General features: G+C 39.5%; 1 protein-coding gene and 1 pseudogene across 6 annotated transcripts in view; both read left to right on the forward strand.

Moving 5' to 3' along the window:
• Positions 1 to 17,856, forward strand: part of RGS22 (regulator of G protein signaling 22) — a 166,696-nt gene that overhangs the window by 11,476 nt on the left and 137,364 nt on the right. For all 6 annotated transcript variants that reach the window (XR_007728202.1, XM_050801191.1, XM_050801192.1 and 3 more), the window contains exons 3-4: positions 1,191 to 1,253; positions 17,564 to 17,785. Coding sequence is in view for 5 of the 6 variants with exons in the window: in XM_050801191.1 (XP_050657148.1) it covers positions 1,191 to 1,253; positions 17,564 to 17,785 (285 nt within the window). In the remaining variant the exon portion in view is untranslated. The remainder of the gene's footprint in view (positions 1 to 1,190; positions 1,254 to 17,563; positions 17,786 to 17,856) is intronic.
• LOC126961543 (putative peptidyl-tRNA hydrolase PTRHD1) lies at positions 7,759 to 9,737 on the forward strand (annotated as a pseudogene).

The following is a 17,856-nucleotide window of genomic DNA, read 5'->3' on the forward strand; positions in this document are numbered from 1 at the left end:
TGCCAATCAGGACTTTCTTTGAGCACGTGCTACTAAGGTACTACTACTAAGGTAGTAAATTTATTAAATCCTTAGTTTGTTGTTATTTTAATCAGTTGAAATTTTTAGAAAACTAAATCTTTTGTTTTGAGGTTTCTAGTAAGTTTCTTGATATAAATTCTATAAGTGATTGTTTATAACTCTCTTCTGATGCTGCAATTACTTAAAGAAATTACCCTGAAAATCTACTTCCCAAAATAGGTGCAATATGCTATAGTGTCTTCCTTATAGCACTGTATACTTCAGTACATTTTAAAACATTGGCCAGTATAAAAAGAAAGTAATCAGCCATATGGAAATAATAGCATTGTGTCATATTGTCAACTTTCATGTTAGATTTGCAAAATTGAAATATAATTATGAATAACAAAATAAACACATGTACCATATAACAGTTATGCCATGATGTGCTTTTGACATAATGGAAACAATTACTAATAAAATAAGGTGTCTTAGGATTTGGAAGAGAGATTTTGTTCTTGGCAGTGGCTTTTCAATTTTGCCAATTTGAAAAGTGGCTATGTTGGTGGATGAGATAGTTATGGAAAAAATGTACGCAATCTTTATTCTTAGAACACATGCATTGTCAAAGTTTCCTCATGCAAAAGTGAAGCAAGATCCAGATTAAAAAATGTATCTCATTCTGGGGTGGCGGGGCAGTACAACATTTTCTTCACTTCTTTTATCACTTCCATTGGGCAATTTAAGAAATTTACATGCTCAATTTCATTTGGGCTCCAAACACTGCTTCTTGTTGACTCTGCCTTTATTTTTATGAAATATATATATATTTAAATAAGTCTGTGTGAAACTTACCATGTGGTGGTATTATTTTGTATTTGTTGATTTTCATTTAAGTGCTGTGCTATATTTTTCATGTGTTCTGTTTTCCAACTAAGTATAGTAGCAAAGTGTTTTAAGAATATGCTCCCTTCTGTTTTCTTATTTTTTCCTTTCAGAGATTGGAAGGAAACTATAAAACACTATAAACTGTGTCCAGTTTATAGTGAGGGTTCACTGTTTACTGACTAAAAGAGATTTGAAGATCTACGTGATGATAAATTCATAGCAGAATTAGAGAATAATATAGGTATGATTTAAAACATTGTTGTATAATTATAATACTGTGTTTTTATGTTTTTTTTTTGCAGGAAGATTCTCTGGCAACAGATGATTTCCTTGTAGACTACTTTAATGAATTTCTAAGCCTTCCAGTGAGTTTATTATTATGATCTATTGAATACATATTATCAAAGCAAAATATTTTAATCACTGAATTATCTTGTGAGACCAATTTATCAGGGATAATGCTTTTTAAAAAATATTAAAGCATTTAGGTAAAAGTTTTATCTTTTTATATAATCATTTGGATTTGAATCATATTTAGAAATTATTCTTATTGAAGAAAGCTGGAGTTTTTCTAACCATTATAAGGCATTCTGTACAAACTCTGGTTCAGCTGTATTTGGCACCATGTTAGGCTTTTTCTTTCCTTCTTTCTTTATTTTGAGACAGTGTGTCACTGTGTCACCCACACTGGAGTACAGTGGTATGATCATGGCTCACTGCAGCCTTGACTTCCCAAACTCAAGCGATCCTCCCGCCTCCCAAGTAGCTGGAACTGCAGGCATGTGCCATGACGCCCAGCTAACATGTTAGACTTTTGACAGAGGTGATAAGGACAAAATATCAAAAAAGTCAGGGAACTAATTTCTTGCTTTCAAGCAATTATTTTCATCCTCTTGGATAGATCTTAAAGTGGAATTTGTATTTAAGGCAACTAGAGTTTTATATCAGTAGTAAATAGGACTTGGCACACTGTCGTTGGTGTAACATAGATGGATGCCTATTAATAGTTTCAGTCATAGACAGCAGTAACATATATTGTGAGTATTAAGGGATGTCCTAGTCCATATAGTCTATGCTGCTATAACAGAATAACTAAGATTGGGTAATGTATAAGGAGTGGAAATTTATTTGGCTGACAGTTCTGGAAGTTGAAAAGTCCAAGATCAAGAGGCTGCATCTGGTGAGGGCTTTCCTCCCACATCATGCCATGGTGGAAGGGCAAACAGAGATTAAGAGAATGAGGGAGAAAGAGGGGCACTGACCTCACTTTTATAACAAACTTTAAACAAATTTTATAACACTCTCTTGATAACCAACCCACTCTCAAGATAATAACATTAATCCATTCAGGAGAGCAGAGCCCTCTTGACCTAATCACTTCTTTTTAGGCTCCACCTTCCAACACTGTTGCATTGGGAATTAAGTTTTCAACATGTAAAATTTGGGGGACACATTCAAACCGCAGCAAGGAATTGGGGAAAAGTGAAATGAGGGGTCATAAAAAGACCTATCTTGAATGGAAATAAAGTTAATAAGGAATGCTGGTTAAATGACATATAAGAAAAGGTTTCTGCTATTGTGTTATGAAAACTGTTTTCCAGAAAAAAATTGAAACATAAAAAAAAAATCACAAGTAATTTTAAAGGGAGTGTACCATAAATGTGAAGTCTCTTAAAGCCTGAACACTGGAAATACCTTTTGAAGGGAAATTACTATTCAGTACTTTCTTGTGTAGATTAGTTTTATACATATATGTATGTATCTATGCATGCGTGCACGTTTGTTTTGTATTTTTTTTTTTTCTAAAATAATTTTGTACTCTCTCTATTGGGCATAGCTAAGTCTCTGGACCCATTATAGAAGTTAGATTGACACACCAAAGCCCCTGCTCCCTTTCCAAGAACAAGCCTGAGCGACACCACAGGATACTCAAAGAGTTCTTGTTTGGTCTGACTCTTTAACTTTTGTTATCCAGTTGTATATTATATAAAACCCAGCAGCATCACAAAATTGCCAGAACTTTGCTTTTCCAGATTGTGTAGTCTTTCCTGTGGGCTCTGCAATCTCCATTCTCTCTCCAAAACAAGTACATTTTTGTGAAATTTTAAATAGAAAAGTCTCTATATAGATCTAATATCAATTTCATAACATTTGCATTTCAGGGTCTTGGGATTTGTGATTACATTGACTTGTTTTGGAAAAGAAATTCTCTTAATTTTCTTTTTCAAAAAATCTATTTTAAATTATAGAAATGACATAACAATAGTACAGACAGTTTACCAAAAATGTGATAATCCTGACACCCAGTCAGAATACACATTGCCATTTTTGTGTTTCCTTTTAGACTTTAGGTGACATGACAGTGTGATTTTGATTGAATTCCATGTAGTAATGTTTTTATCCCTCCTGAGCAAGACCAGAAGTTTGACACCTTCGTGTGTCCCAAGCACTCACCTGGGCTGCCTTTTTCCTGTTTTCCATCTCTCTAAATCCTGTTTTTACTTCCCCTTCCTTTTTTTTTTTTTTTTGAGTTCCTTTTGCATCTACATTCAGGATCACACAGTCTACCTATTAATTACCTGTTCTTCACATTACAAGACAAGAGAAGAGAAAATGTTGTCACGGGTTTTCAAAAAGAATCTGGGGACAGAGAGGAGAAGGAATGATGTATTCTCAAACCAAGTGTCTGGCAAAATTCTAGAACAGATTAGTAATGTTTGGTTTATGAGCACTTAGCTAAGAATTAGAAGCCAGTATGAGTTTACTGAGAGTAAGTATACCAAACTAATCTTTCTTTTTTTGGATAGTTATAGACTGGTATTTTAGGGAACCATAAATTAATATATTATTATTTCAATAAGGTATTATAAAAAATAATAAATTGAATCATGTTACTTCCTGCTCTGTTCAAAATCCTGTCTAGGGACTTCTCATTACACTAAGAATAAAATCCAGAATCCTATATGATCTGGCTCTTGCTATCTCTTGATCTTTATTTTCTCCTTACTTTCCCTACTTACTTTCCAACCTGACTGACTTTTTTTATGCTTCTCAAACATGAATATGCCACATATACTCAGGATCTTTCTACCTGGCATGCTCTTCTCTTAGATACCTGTATCACTTTCTCCCTAACTTAAATCCCTTCTGTTTACAAAACCTTCCCTAACAACCCTATCTAAAATAACAACCTCAACACATGCTCCACTTACAGTGCTTTGTCTCCAAAGACTTTATAATTATCTGTGAAATTAGTTTTCACATATTTGAACTGGTTCACTAACCATAATCAGCAGGAGTTGATTTTTAATAACCTACAGATTGAATTCCAAATTTGCTAGTGTACAATTCAAGACCTTTTGTAATTTGGCTTCAGCTTAACTTTCTAGCTTTGTATCTCGCTTCACATTACTTGTGCCATCCTGCATACTCTTTCCTGCCTCCCCTAGCCCACCAATCTGTCTTGACCACACTTATTCTTCCCGTGCTCAAATCTCACCATGTAATTGTTGGTATTAGGAGTGAGAGAACTGTGTTTGATTCCAACTTTTCCACTCTTACCGGTGTGATCTTAGAAACCTTGCTTACTTCATTCCTCGATTTCTTTCTCTGTGAATTAAGCTTACTTAATTCCTCGATTTCTTTCTCTGTGAAGACAATATGACTATCTTACAAAATTATTATCAAGCGAGGTAATGTATATTAAGTGCCTAGCACAGGTTTAGTGCTTCACTTTTCTTTTCCTTCACTAATTAGACTATCTCATCCTCCATTCCTATAGCATAATAGGCAATCACTCTTTAATGGGATTGGTGGATGGTCAGTCTAGAGGATAATCTTATGTGCCAAACAAATCTGTCATTGGCTTTGCCTTTTTAAAACGATTTTTATAAGAGACTTGGATGAAAAGTTGCAAGTTCCAGTATTAGGTCACTCATCTAGTAAATAATGGTCCACACAGGTTCAGATGGCTCAAAAACTTTTGATTGTTCCATCATGCTATGATGTCTATAGAACTGGCAGCAGAGGAGTAAACTAATGATTTGAGTGAGAGAATCTGGTCTTGTTTTTATCCCGATAGTATGAAATGGACCAAAACAAACAAAGTTAATGTGGTTTTAGGGGTCATTAATAGAAGTGTAGTCAAGCTCAAACAAAATATTAGTCTGGATCACAGAACTCAATAAATGTTTCTTTGAATAGGGTTGTATTGTCAGACTGCGCTTAGACTGTTGTGTTCCATTTTTGGTGCCATATGTTAAGAGTTGCTCTGCCAAACCAGACTCAGGGAGACTGAGCCAATGATCACTCTGGAAACCATGTCAAATGAAGGGTTGAAAGAAGTTTGGTGTTTAACCTGGCTTGGGAATGGGTGACAAGGGTGAAAAGGAGTAGTCCTTTTAAAATATTTTACGATTTGATTGAGGAAGAAGGGTTAATGTATTCTGTGAAACCAGAGTGCAGAACCAGGGCCAGCATTTATGAGATAAATTGATTTGATTTTCACTTACCATAAGAAGGAATTTTAGAATTCGTTTTCTAACAATTAAATGGGCTGACTTTTGAAGGAGTAAACTTGGAGGTATTCAAGTAGAGGTTACAAAATCATTTTATGAGAATATCGTGTATGTGTGTGTGTGTGTGTGTATCTCATGTATCTCTGTATATGTATATATATCTATGGTGGGAGATTGGACTTTCTTGACCAGAGAAAATTTCCTTCTTCTCTGTTTATTTTATCTCAGAAGCTACACTGTAAATTTCCTGGGGGCAAGGACAGGTCTTTTCTGTATCTCCCAAAGCTTCTTGATTATGATTCTGTTTTTATTTCAACATTTTCCGTGTGAGATCCTTAATATAAACAAGTAAACCTTCTAATCTTTTCTCCTGCCTCCTTTCCTCACCCACCCCCACCCTCAGCCCCCACCAAAGACAATAGCCTAAGCCCTAGAGTGTAGATACAGATTATAGGGCCCTTAGGTCATCTCTGAGATGACTTCTGAGACTTTTTCCGTATTTGTAATGACATGCCCATGGTCCCATACCGAATTGTGGTAGAAATGGGCATTCTGGCCCCTACACTATTTCTTTCCATTACACCATTATACTCTTGGGACACATTGTAAGATCCAGAAACTGGTGGCTGGTAGCCTGCCTCTGTGTTATTTTTTGATGAGGGGAATCCAGGACAGTTGCTGCTATTATAAATGATTATGGCACTTTCCAAATTCTAGCTTTCATAACTTCATTCTGTTTGTTCTTGTGCCAAGTTCACATTCAGATATTGTTTTCATTTGGTGTCTGGGAGGTTTTTGCTGTCAACTCTTTATGGACAAGTGTTTGCTTATTAAGTTTTCTTCTGTGCTATAGTGTGAAAACGTTTTTTTTTCTTTTGGCTTTGTTTTGTGTGTTTTATGCTTAGTGACTGTTGTGGGATTGAGTAGATGAGCCCACATAGATTTAGGTTGGTCCTCTGTGGGTGGTTTCAAATGTTTGTGACATTTATAGTTTGCAGAAGCTGAAGGGGTGGCCTGTTCTATACCCTCCTCACAAGGATAGGTATGTCATATGTTTGCCAGACCATGCTTAGCTATGTGCTGTTGGAATTTTACCATAACTTCTTTTTTTGGACTGATTCTCCACACTTTTTAAAATCTGTAAACAATTATAATTTCTTGCAGCTTAATGAAGGAGTTACATGCTAGATGGACTGTTGTGGGGGACCAGTGGGGAGAGAGAGAGAGTATATTTTGGGAGAATGCATAGGATGAAGGGGGATGAAGGGTTTGGGTCTTCTCTTGCCAAAATCTAAATACTCAGAAATTGATTTTTACAGGTGTTGATAAGGCTCTAGGAAACTGCTTACTTCACTGTTTATACCTCTGGGTGTTTTGATAAGACTTGCAGCTCAAAAATACAGCACTCAAATTACCTGACTCATTTATTAACTAAGGATATTTCCTATATATTTTATGTGGCACATTATTCCTTGCATCCCATTGGTGAACATGTCTAGTAAACAGTTTATGGTTTAACATCTAAAGTGACAATAAAGCTTAGATTAAAAGAAGTTGTTATTGGTAACTGACTTGTTGCATTCAAGTAGTCAGATGTTTTCCATTCACTGACTAGGGATCCATGTTTAAAATATAGCTTTGGAGTTCAATTAGTAAAGATAGAGTTGGAGCAGAGATGAACATGTATTAAATTAACCTAGTCATTAGTTTTTAATTTAAATACTGTTCAGCTAAATAATTTGGCACCCGGTAAGTTTCACTGGTGCTAGGCTGGCAGTTTAATCACTAATTCTTCACAGGTTTTTTTTCTCTCCCCTTTCCAAAGAAATGTGGAACCAGCAATTTACTCTGGTAAAAATATTTTCATGCACTTGCTTTTTCTGTGAAAATATTTTTCACACATGGATGACTAGTACTACAAAGTTAGCTTTCACCACCTTCAGGTCAATTCATTTTGGAATATTTGGAAAATGATATCCTTGAAATAAGAAAATTAAGTAAGGACAAGAGCAGTCTGTAACAGTTTGTGGAGGATTGGGTTTGAGGCTCAAACTGAAGGTTTTTCCTGTCTATGATTCAAAGTTGAGCATTCTCTAAATCAGCCAACTTAGCTTTTTGGAGAAAAGACTTTCTACATCATTCTGTCTCCCACACCCTATGTGTCTTGTATTATTACTTACTAAACTATAGGAGTTTTATTGGTAAGCTTAGAAATAGTTAAAACAAAGGACTTGATGTTTAAGAGAGCTTCTTTTTAAGCCAACAACAGGAATTTGGGTATAATGAAAGACCAGGGCTCTTTCTCCTGGGTATCAAACACAAATGGCTGGCACCACCTCACATGTGAATACCCATGACAGTCAGCACGACGTAACCAACAGATTGTGGCTTTGCAGTTTGTCTTCATCTGAATTCTGCCTCTCCTCAGCTAAAAACTCTTCAGTGGCTCCTCCTTGTTGTAAAGCAGTGATTCTTAAACATGTGCATGCGTTAGAATGATCAGAGGGCTTGTTAAAACTGAGAATGCTGAGCTCCTTCCCCAGAGATTTTGTTACAAGGAGGGGACCGATAAGTTGCTTATCTTTCTTTTTTCTTTTCAACTTTTATTTTAGATTTGGGGGTGTGCATGTGCAAGTTTGTTACCTGGGTATATTGCGTGATGCTGAGGCTTAAGATATGAATGATCCCTTCACCTAGGTACTGAGCATAGTACCCAGTAGTTTTTCAGCTGTTATCTCCATCCTTCCCTCTCCCATGTAGTCGTCCCCAGTGTCTATTGTTGCCATTTATGTCCATGAACACTTGATGTTTAGCTCCCACTTATAAGTGAAAACATGTGGTGTTTGGTTTTCTGTTCCTGTGTTAATTTGCTTAGGAGGGAATTTGCATTTCTAACAGGATATCAGGTGATGGTGATATTGCTGATCTAGGAACCACCCTGTGAGAACCATTTGTTCAACAGTGTAAGTTGAGAGTTACAGCATATGATAGTAGGTCCTCAACGAACTCACCCTTTCTCTCCAGTCTTATCTCTGCTATTCTCCTTTAAAATATTAAAGTTGAATATGTCTCACTGCTTGCAGTTCACCAAATGTAACCTATTATTTTGTGCTCTTGTATCTTATTTTTATTTTTAATTTTTGTGGGTACATGGTAGGTGTCATGCTCCTTTATCTTGATGCATTGGCTGTTACTTTTGCTGAATTCCCCTCTTCTCCCTTGTATACCTGACATTGCCTCTTCATTCTTCAAAATTCAACTCTAGCAGCCCACTTTCCCTCTACATCTTCCTTAATTTCCAGAATATATTAATAGTTAATGAGTCCTTCTGTGCCATCCCATTACTTTGTACGTTCTTCTATTGTGCTTGTTCTGTGTTAAACTGGAGTTGCAATATACATCCATTCTTATTTGAATTGAACTATTCATGTTCTGCAGAAAGAGTGAGGTTTAAAGAGTGACATAAAGAGTGATTTAGCCGGGCGTGGTGGCTCAAGCCTGTAATCCCAGCACTTTGGGAGGCTGAGACGGGCGGATCATGAGGTCAGGAGATCGAGACCATCCTGGCTAACACGGTGAAACCCCGTCTCTACTAAAAAATACAAAAAACTAGCCAGGCGCGGTGGCGGGCGCCTGTAGTCCCAGCTACTCGGGAGACTGAGGCAGGAGAATGGCGTAAACCCGGGAGGCGGAGCTTGCAGTGAGCTGAGATCTAGCCTCTGCACTCCAGCCTGGGTGGCAGAGCGAGACTCTGCCTCAAAAAAAAAAAAAGAGGCTTTCGGGTGGTGAGGAAGATGGCGGCCTCTGGGGCGGAGCCGCAGGTCCTGGTACAATACTTGGTGTTACGAAAGATCTATCACAAGCTCCGTTCTCCTGGCCAGCGGGCGCACTGGTGGCTCAGGCTTGTCACGCGGCCACCGCGGCCTTGCACACTCACCGCCACCACCCGCACACCGCCGCTTACCTCCAAGAGCTGGGGCGCATGCGCAAAGTGGTCCTGGAGGCCCCAGATGAGACCACCCTAAAGGAGCTGGCCTAGACCCTGCAACAGAAGAACATTGACCACATGCTGTGGCTTGAGCAACCAGAGAATATCGCCACTTGCATTGCTCTCCGGCCCTACCCCAAGGAAGAAGTGGGCCAGTATTTGAAGAAGTTCCGATTGTTCAAATGACTGCTGCTTTGATGTGTTTGAATACCAGCTGGATCCAGAATCAGCAGGCCACCCATTCCAGAGCATCATGTGCTTGCAGTGTCAGCTTGCTCCCATCTTTCAGTTGTGACAGTTTCTTGAGGGTTCAGCGCATGTTCCTATTAAAGTTGTCATTAATACTACTTCCTCTTATTAATAAGTGCAACTGTGGAAGGTGCGCGGGCAGTGTTGTCTGGCGATCATTGCTCAAATAGAAGATTGGGTTAGACTCTCCTATGGGGGTCAAGGAAACTCCCTTTCAGTCACCCAGGTTTGAAACTTTGCTTTTGAATTCCTTCTTATTCACACCCAGTCATCATATTTCATTGAATCTAAGACAACATCAACTTTAAGATACGGTAATATTTTATGTATTGTTAAAAAAAAATGCTGGCAAATAAATTAAAACATTTGTATTTCAATAACAAAGATGTTAAAATTTGGCCAGTGTGGTGGCTCACGTCTGCTAATTCCAGGGTTTTGGGAGCCAAGGCGGGAGGAGCGCTTGAGCCCATGAGTTCAAGGTTACAGTCAGTTCTAATCATGCCACTGCACTCCAGCCTGGGCAACAGAGTGAGGCACTATCTCTGTAACGATAATAAAACGTTAAAATTCGAAAAAAAAAAAAAAAAGTGATTTAAAGAGTGACAATGGTTTTCTCTTTTGTACCAATCTGTGTGTATGTGCCCTGGAGAGTGTGAGAGATGGAAGATGAGAAACTGCCATTCCATCAGTGAGTGTCATCCTTCCTGCCTCTTACAGTATGTTGTTATGTCATCATGCTAAGGGTGATTCTAGTGTTAAACATACATATTTTGTGTACAACGTGAGCTTTAAACACAAGTCCATCCCTTCATCCAGTCCCTAACTGAAGAATCAGTGACCCATTTCAATCCAGAGGAACAACTGACTCATGAACTTTTTGAGAACATTGTTGAAGACAACTTTATGGATGTTTTCAAGATTTCAAGGGATTATCTTGACTAAATATGATTTCACCTTATGTGCTGACTTTCATATCCTTTCCCCTCATAGGATGGGTCTTTATTGCCATTTATATTTACTTTTCTGTCTTCCTCTCCTGGATTATGTGTGTTCTGAGGCAGGATCTATGTCTTTTCCATTTCATTTGGGGCTTCGTGGAGGATGCCCTATATTGGTTCACTCAATATATTAAATAGGATATTATGATAATAATTAAATACTTATCGAATAAATGAATGAGCTAACAAAGGAATAATGGAGCTAGGTGATCTTACTAAAGAGCAGAAGATATAGACTTTTTCCCTGGAATGTCCATCATGGACCGATGGAGTATCAAACATGGAAAGCACCTTGGGTTTATCTAGTTACGACTTCTTTTTACTGATATGCCTCAGAAAGGCAAAGTGATTTGCCCAACATTTCTTCCATTTTTAATCATTCTGCTTATCTTTCTCTGGATAGTTTCTAGTTTAGCCAAATCTCTTTTAAGAGTATGATAACCAGACCAGACATAATATTCTAGTTACTACCCTTGTCACTGGAAACATATTTCCCCTTGCCATATGCATTTACACAAGTTTTAATTTATTTCGGCATTTTGTTGACTCTTCATCATAGACAAAAATGAAAGATCATGTACTTGTTCCTTCAAGGGCAGAAATAATGTTCTATTCATGTTTGTATCCTCTATGTTTAGGACAATAATTGGCACTTGGTAATTCAAACATTTTGCTATTGGTAAAATGAATTACTGAGAGAAGCTTTGAAACAGTTGTTTGCCACTTTTATCATCTTAGAATCATAGTACTTTTAAGGACCTTCCAAGATCTAAGCTAATGCATGGCTTTTCAAATGCAAAAATACTTTTTTATCCCAGCAAGATCTCTGTTCCATTATAGTTAATTCCACAGAAAGAAATTCTTAAGTTTAAAAAGTATAAACATTTTTACATATAAATTCACATTTCTTTTTTAATAATAAATAGAAACATTGCATGTCATTTTATTATAAACATAATTCCAGTTTTCCATTTGTTGTTTTTACTGTGCTGTTTCTATAAAGTACTTTTTTTTGACCAGTTCCTCTCCTCACTTTCATGTACTTACATACACTTTCTTCCTCAGAATGAATACACTGCCTTTTTCCCTATGAACTCCATTCAGAATTCAAGTAATTTTATAAGTGCATATGAGTAGCACAACCTCAATCACACATGAAATTGTAGCTGTAGGGAGTCTGAGAAATAAGGTTTTTACTTTTCCAGGTTTTGCATTTCAGGAGGTTGGAGTGGATCCTGAGTGAGCCAGTCCACAGCATCCACAATAAGTCTTAACTAAAATTACATGGCCGGGTGCGGCGGCTCACGCCTGTAATCCTAGCACTTTGGGAGGCCAAGGTGGGTGGATGATGAGGTCAAGAGATCAAGACCATCCTGGCCAACATGGTGAAACCCCTGTCTCTACTAAAAAATAGAAAAATTAGTTGGGTGTCGTGGCACCCAGCTACTTGGGAGGCTGAGGCAGGAGAATCACTTGAACTCAGGAGGCAGAGGTTGCAGTGAGCCGAGATCGTGCTGTGTCTGGAATTGGTGGGTTCTTGGCCTCACTGACTTCAAGAATGAAGCTGCGGACCCTCCCGGTGAATGTTACAGTTCTTAAAGATGGTGTGTCCGGAGTTTGTTCTTTCAGACGTTCAGATGTGTCTGGAACTTCTTCCTTCTGATGGGTTTGTGGTCTTGCTGTCAGGAGTGAAGCTGCAGACCTTCGTGGTGAGTGTTACAGCTCTTAAAGGCAGCATGTCTGGAGTTGTTCGTTCTTCCTGGTGGGTTCACGGTCTCACTGGCTTCAGGAGTGAAGCTGCAGACCTTTGTGGTGAGTGTCACACAGCTCATAAAGGCAGCGTGGACCCAAAGAGTGAGCAGCAGCAAGATTTGTTGCAAAGAGCGAAAGAACAAAGCTTCCACGGTGTGGAAGGCCACCGGAGCAGGTTGCCGCTGGCTGGCTCAGGCAGCCTGCTTTTATTCCCTTATCTGACCCCACCCACATCCTGCTGATTGGTCCATTTTACAGAGAGCTGATTGGTCTGTTTTACAGAGAGCTAATTGGTCCATTTTGACAGAGTGTTGATTGGTGTGTTTATAATCCTTGAGCTAGACAGAGTCACAGAGTGCTAGTTAGCTAGATAGAGTGAGCTAGATGCAGAGTACCAATTGGTGTGTTTACAAACCTTGAGCTAGACACAGAGTGCTGATTGGTGCATTTACAATCCTTGAGCTAGACACAGAGTCACAGAGTGCTAGTCCTCCAAGTCTCCACTAGATTAGGTAGATACAGAGTACCAATTGGTGTATTCAGAAACCCTGAGCTAGACACAGAGTGTTGATTGGTGTATTTACAATCCTTGAGCTAGACACAGAGTGCTAGATGAAAAAGTTCTCCAAGTCCCCACTAGGTTGGCTAGATGCAGAGTACCAATTGGTGTATTCACAAACCCTGAGCTAGACACAGAGTGCTAATTGGTGTATTTACAAATCTTGAGCTAGATACAGAGTGCTGATGTGTGCACATAACAATCCTTGAGCTAGACACAGAGTCACAGAGTGCTAGTTCTCCAAGTCTCCACTAGGTTAGCTAGATACAGAGTACCAGTTAGTATATTCACAAACCCTGAGCTAGACATAGAGTGCTGATTGGTGTATTTACAAACCCTGAGCTAGACACAGAGTGCTGATTGGTGCACATACAATCCTGCAGCTAGATATAAAAGTTCTCCAAGTCCCCATCCCTTTCAGGAGCCCAGCTGGCTTCACCCAGTGGATCCTGCAGGGGGGCTGCAGGCAGAGCTGCCCGCCAGTCCCCAGCGGCGCCTGCACTCCTCAGCCTTTGGGCTGTGATGGGACTGGGCGCCACAGAGCAGGGGGTGGCGCCCCGGGGGAGGCTCAGGCTGCACGGGAGCCCACTGCAGGGGGGAGCTCAGACATGGCAGGCTGCAGGTCTAAGCCTGCCCCGCGGGGAGGCAGCTAGGGCCCCGTGGGGAGGCAACTAGGGCCGGGGGAGAATTTGAGTGCAGTGCTGGGGGGCTGGCACTGCTGGGGGACCCGGTGCAACCTCCGCAGCTGCTGGCCCAGATGCTAAGCCCCTCACTGCCCTGAGCCTGCGGTGCCTGCTGGCCGCTCTGTGTGCAGGGACCGCGGAGCCCGCACCCGCCAGATCCCCCAAGCACCTCGCACAGCCCTGGTTCCCGCCCACGCCTCTCTCTCCACACCTCCCGACAAGCAGAGGGAGGCAGCTCCAACCTCAACCAGCCCAGAGAGGGGTTCCCATGGTGCCCTGGTGGGCTGAAGGGCTCCTCAAGTGCTGCCAGAGTGGACACCGAGGCCGAGGAGGCACTGAGAGTGAGGGCTGCTAGCACGTTGTCACCTCTCAGTGCCACTGCACTCCTCTAGCCTGGCGACAGAGCAAGACTGTCTAAAAAAAAAAAAGAGAAATTATGTGGTCAGTTCTAGGTTTAAAGCAGTTGCGTAGTCATAACTCAGGAGTTCTGTTGTAAGCTCATTAGGGGACTTGCTGTAAAGCCACGAAGGGTTCATTTAGCCTTTCTCAGCTGCAGTTGTGCATTTTATGTTAAATATAAAAGTAATTGTTGGCTAGGCACAGTGGTTCACGCCTATAATCCCAGCACTTTGAGAGGCCAAGATGGGTGGATCACAAGGTCAAGACTGAGATTGAGACCATCCGGGCCAACATGGTGAAACCCCATCTCTAGTAAAACTACAAAAATTAGCTGGGCATGGTGGTGTGTGCCTGTAGTCCCAGCTACTCGGGAGGTTGAGGCAAGAGAATCGCTTGAACCCACGAGGCAGAGGTTGCAGTGAGCCGAGATCGTGCCACTGAGCTGAGACAGCGCCACTGCACTGCAGCCTGAGGACAAAGCGAGACTCAGTCTCAAAAAAACTCAAAAGTAATTGTTAACTACCTGCTTTAAATCCTCCCCTAGCCCCTGCGTGTGACGGAGACAGTGTCCCATCCAGAGAGTTAGTAATTTTTACACAAAACCTGTTTGTGATGTGATAGCAGTAGCTCTGCGATAACAGCCAGTCTCCCCAGAGTGTGGTGATGGTTCTGCTTGTGGAATGTGAGCAGCCCACCGCACCAGCTCATGAGCTGGAAAGCAACCATTATATCCTCCAAACCGCTGCAGAACCTTTCTAAAACACAAATTAGAAGTAACTATGTTACTTTCCTACTTAGGATGTTCATATGTCTCCCTGTTTCCTAGAGGGTTAAGATAAAGCCCATACTTCTTGAAATGGCATGCAAAGCCTTTCGTGATGTGGTTATACTACGTTATCTACTTCAAGTCTTTCTTCTCTGTTCCTTAAACTATTCCAACTACGGCTATTCTTGTTCTAATCCGGCTGCGTAGAGTTACCCACATACACCATGTTGCTTCATGCTTCTGTGCCTTTACTAGTAGAACCAGAGTAAATAAGAGTATAGGCTTTGGAATCAAAACGCTTTGTTTGAATCCAAGCTACCCTAACTTCATTGGATTATTACTTAGCAGAGTCCTTGGCGTAGAGAAGTGGTCAGTACACACTAGTTTTGTCATATGTGAATAAACTTTATATGTAATAAAGAAACTTTATGTGTATTAAAGAAGAGGAAATGTTCTGTCTTTGGGACCAGAGAGACTTGTTTCCATAACCCTGATCGTCTAGCACTTTATAGCTCCTGAGTCCATGGACCATCACTTAGCCATCCCTACCATCAGTTTTTTGTGAAGAGCTATGTCAGGAATGTGGAAGTATTCAAGAGAGTGCTTTTAAAGTGTCCATCATGACCTTTAACCTAAGGGAATTAATGCAGGAACAGAAAACCAAATACCACATGTTCTCAATTATATGTGGGAGCTAAACATTGAGCACGCATGGACACAAAGAAGGGAGCAATAGACCTACTATTGTAGGGGCCTACTTGAGGATGGAGAATGGAAGAAGGGTGAAGATTGAAAAACTAGCTATTGAGTGTTATGCTGATTACCTGGGTGACAAAATTATCTGTACACCAAACCCCTGCAACATGCAATTTACCCATGTAACAAACCTGCATATGTACCCCTTAAACCTAAAATAAAAGTTGGAAAGAAAAAAAAATAAAGTGTCCATCACATGCCTAGCATCTGATAGACATTCAGTAAATAGTCCTTATCATCTTCATTATGTCTGCCAACTATACCTTAACTACTCACTACTACTAAGTAAGATTGATACTAGGGTCTTAGGGTATCAACAGTCCCTCCTAATTTTTTTACTTGAGCACTTTTTACTTTGTTAGTAGGAAATGTTTTATTTATCCATTGAACTAACTAATTAACATTCTTTGCTTTAGATTATCACAGCTTTGTGTTCCTCTGGCTATACCAGGTCAGAGGGTAGGAGGCAAAAAAAAAAAAAAAAGAAAGGGAAACAATAGAAGTCAAGCTTGTTCTCTTGTTCCATGTATACTCAGAACTAGAAGAAATGTTTTCCAGATGGTCTTTCACTTTATACAGCTTAATTTCTCCTACCCACATTAATATTTGATGTCATTCTCTACCAAGTTTAATTAATTTCCTTTCTCCAACCAGATAAATCTGATCTGTGATATCAGCAGACTCTTTTTTCTCTTTAGTTTAGTGATAGCATAGTTTAGGGATACTATTTATGTCATTTAGGTAAATGGTGCCTGTTTGAGTCCCATGTTTGAAAGACAGATGCAGTGGGCAACTAATGAAATATATCTATTGAAGAGACTTTATATGTAATTTATGGCTAATTCTTACTCATTGAGCAATACTTATCATTTTGGGAGAAACTCTTAGTCCTAAGGCTTTTGAGACTGTGGACTGATAGTCGTCTTGAACTGTATCATCCATGTACTTTAATTCCTCAGAAGGGGAGACAGTCCGACCTTAGAGATGTGATATTATCTGACATTAAAATTTAAATATATATATACACATGCTTCTAGTTCCAATTTTACTATGAAATTCTACCACTTATTAAATTATGACTATAGTATATCTAGCAATCCCGTAGTAAAATTTGAATTAATGTTCTACTTAGAACACTTACTGATCCAAGGGGAAGAGTTTGATGTCTTCTACCACTCACCTAAGCATGTATAAGTTAATCTACATGAATAGTCAGTTCACTGAAGGTACCCTAAAATAAACAAATATTCTGAAAAAGGGACCCGATTCAAGATTCGGAGGACAAATGGGAAAAGACATGGCCAATTCACCAATTACTTCTTACGGAAGTGGAGGCCTCAAAGATGTTCAGTGATTTACCTAGAGTCACAGAGCTACTTATTGGCAAACTGGCATTCAAACTCAGGATTCCTGACTATTGTATATCAACTGACTGGCTTTAAATAAAAGTTGGCAGCATTTAGAATTACCGATAAAAACCTCAGAAATGTTATTTTCTTCTCTCTTTTTTGTCACAGCGCGAAGGATGGTGTTGAAATAGTCTTAACTGAAGAGCATATTATACTTAAATTTGTCCTTTTGGACAAGGGAGATTGTTAGCCTTCATGGCTCCTAAGGATGAAAGACAGTGGGAGCGTTATTTCTTCCTTTACTCATTCCTCCCTAGTGATCCACCCCCTTCTAAGAGAATAACATAGCTTTGTAAAGCCAGGTATATATTTCTGTCCAGTTTCCAATAATCACAGTGGTAAGATGTTCATACAAAGGGAATTTCTGCCATAGCATACCCTGACAGTTACTCGTGGCATAAGTACATTGGCAAGGAAGAGTTCAGTGGGTTCCCTGACCTCTACCCAAGGGATTTCCTAGGTCCTAAAAAGGAAGAGGGAATGATTAAAAACACAAAACTCTGAGGTATGCATGCATGTATGTAAACCACAAGTCTTCTTAGAGACTGTGAGTTTTCAGGTTTAAAAAATGTTTTAATTTCCACAAATTTATATTGCAGACCTTTTCGGAGGCAATTAGATTTAATGCAGATTATGGAGTCTTTGAAGTAGTTAATGATGCTCCACAACTTCTGGAAAAACAACTGAAAAAAATTCTACAAAACCAGCAACCTCGAAATCCCATTTTTGATGTTGTAAGGAAAGGAAAGAATGAGGTTAAACCTGTTCAAATGAATGCCTCCGATGAAAATGAGACCATTAATGTCAACTACAATATTATGGTAAGAAAGTATACTGTTTTATCTTGTTAGATGGATAAAGCATTTGGTGAAATCAACATGAGTTTCCTTAG

This window comes from Macaca thibetana, chromosome 8 (assembly GCF_024542745.1).
Source record: "Macaca thibetana thibetana isolate TM-01 chromosome 8, ASM2454274v1, whole genome shotgun sequence".
In the NCBI taxonomy this organism is placed as follows: domain Eukaryota; kingdom Metazoa; phylum Chordata; class Mammalia; order Primates; family Cercopithecidae; genus Macaca; species Macaca thibetana.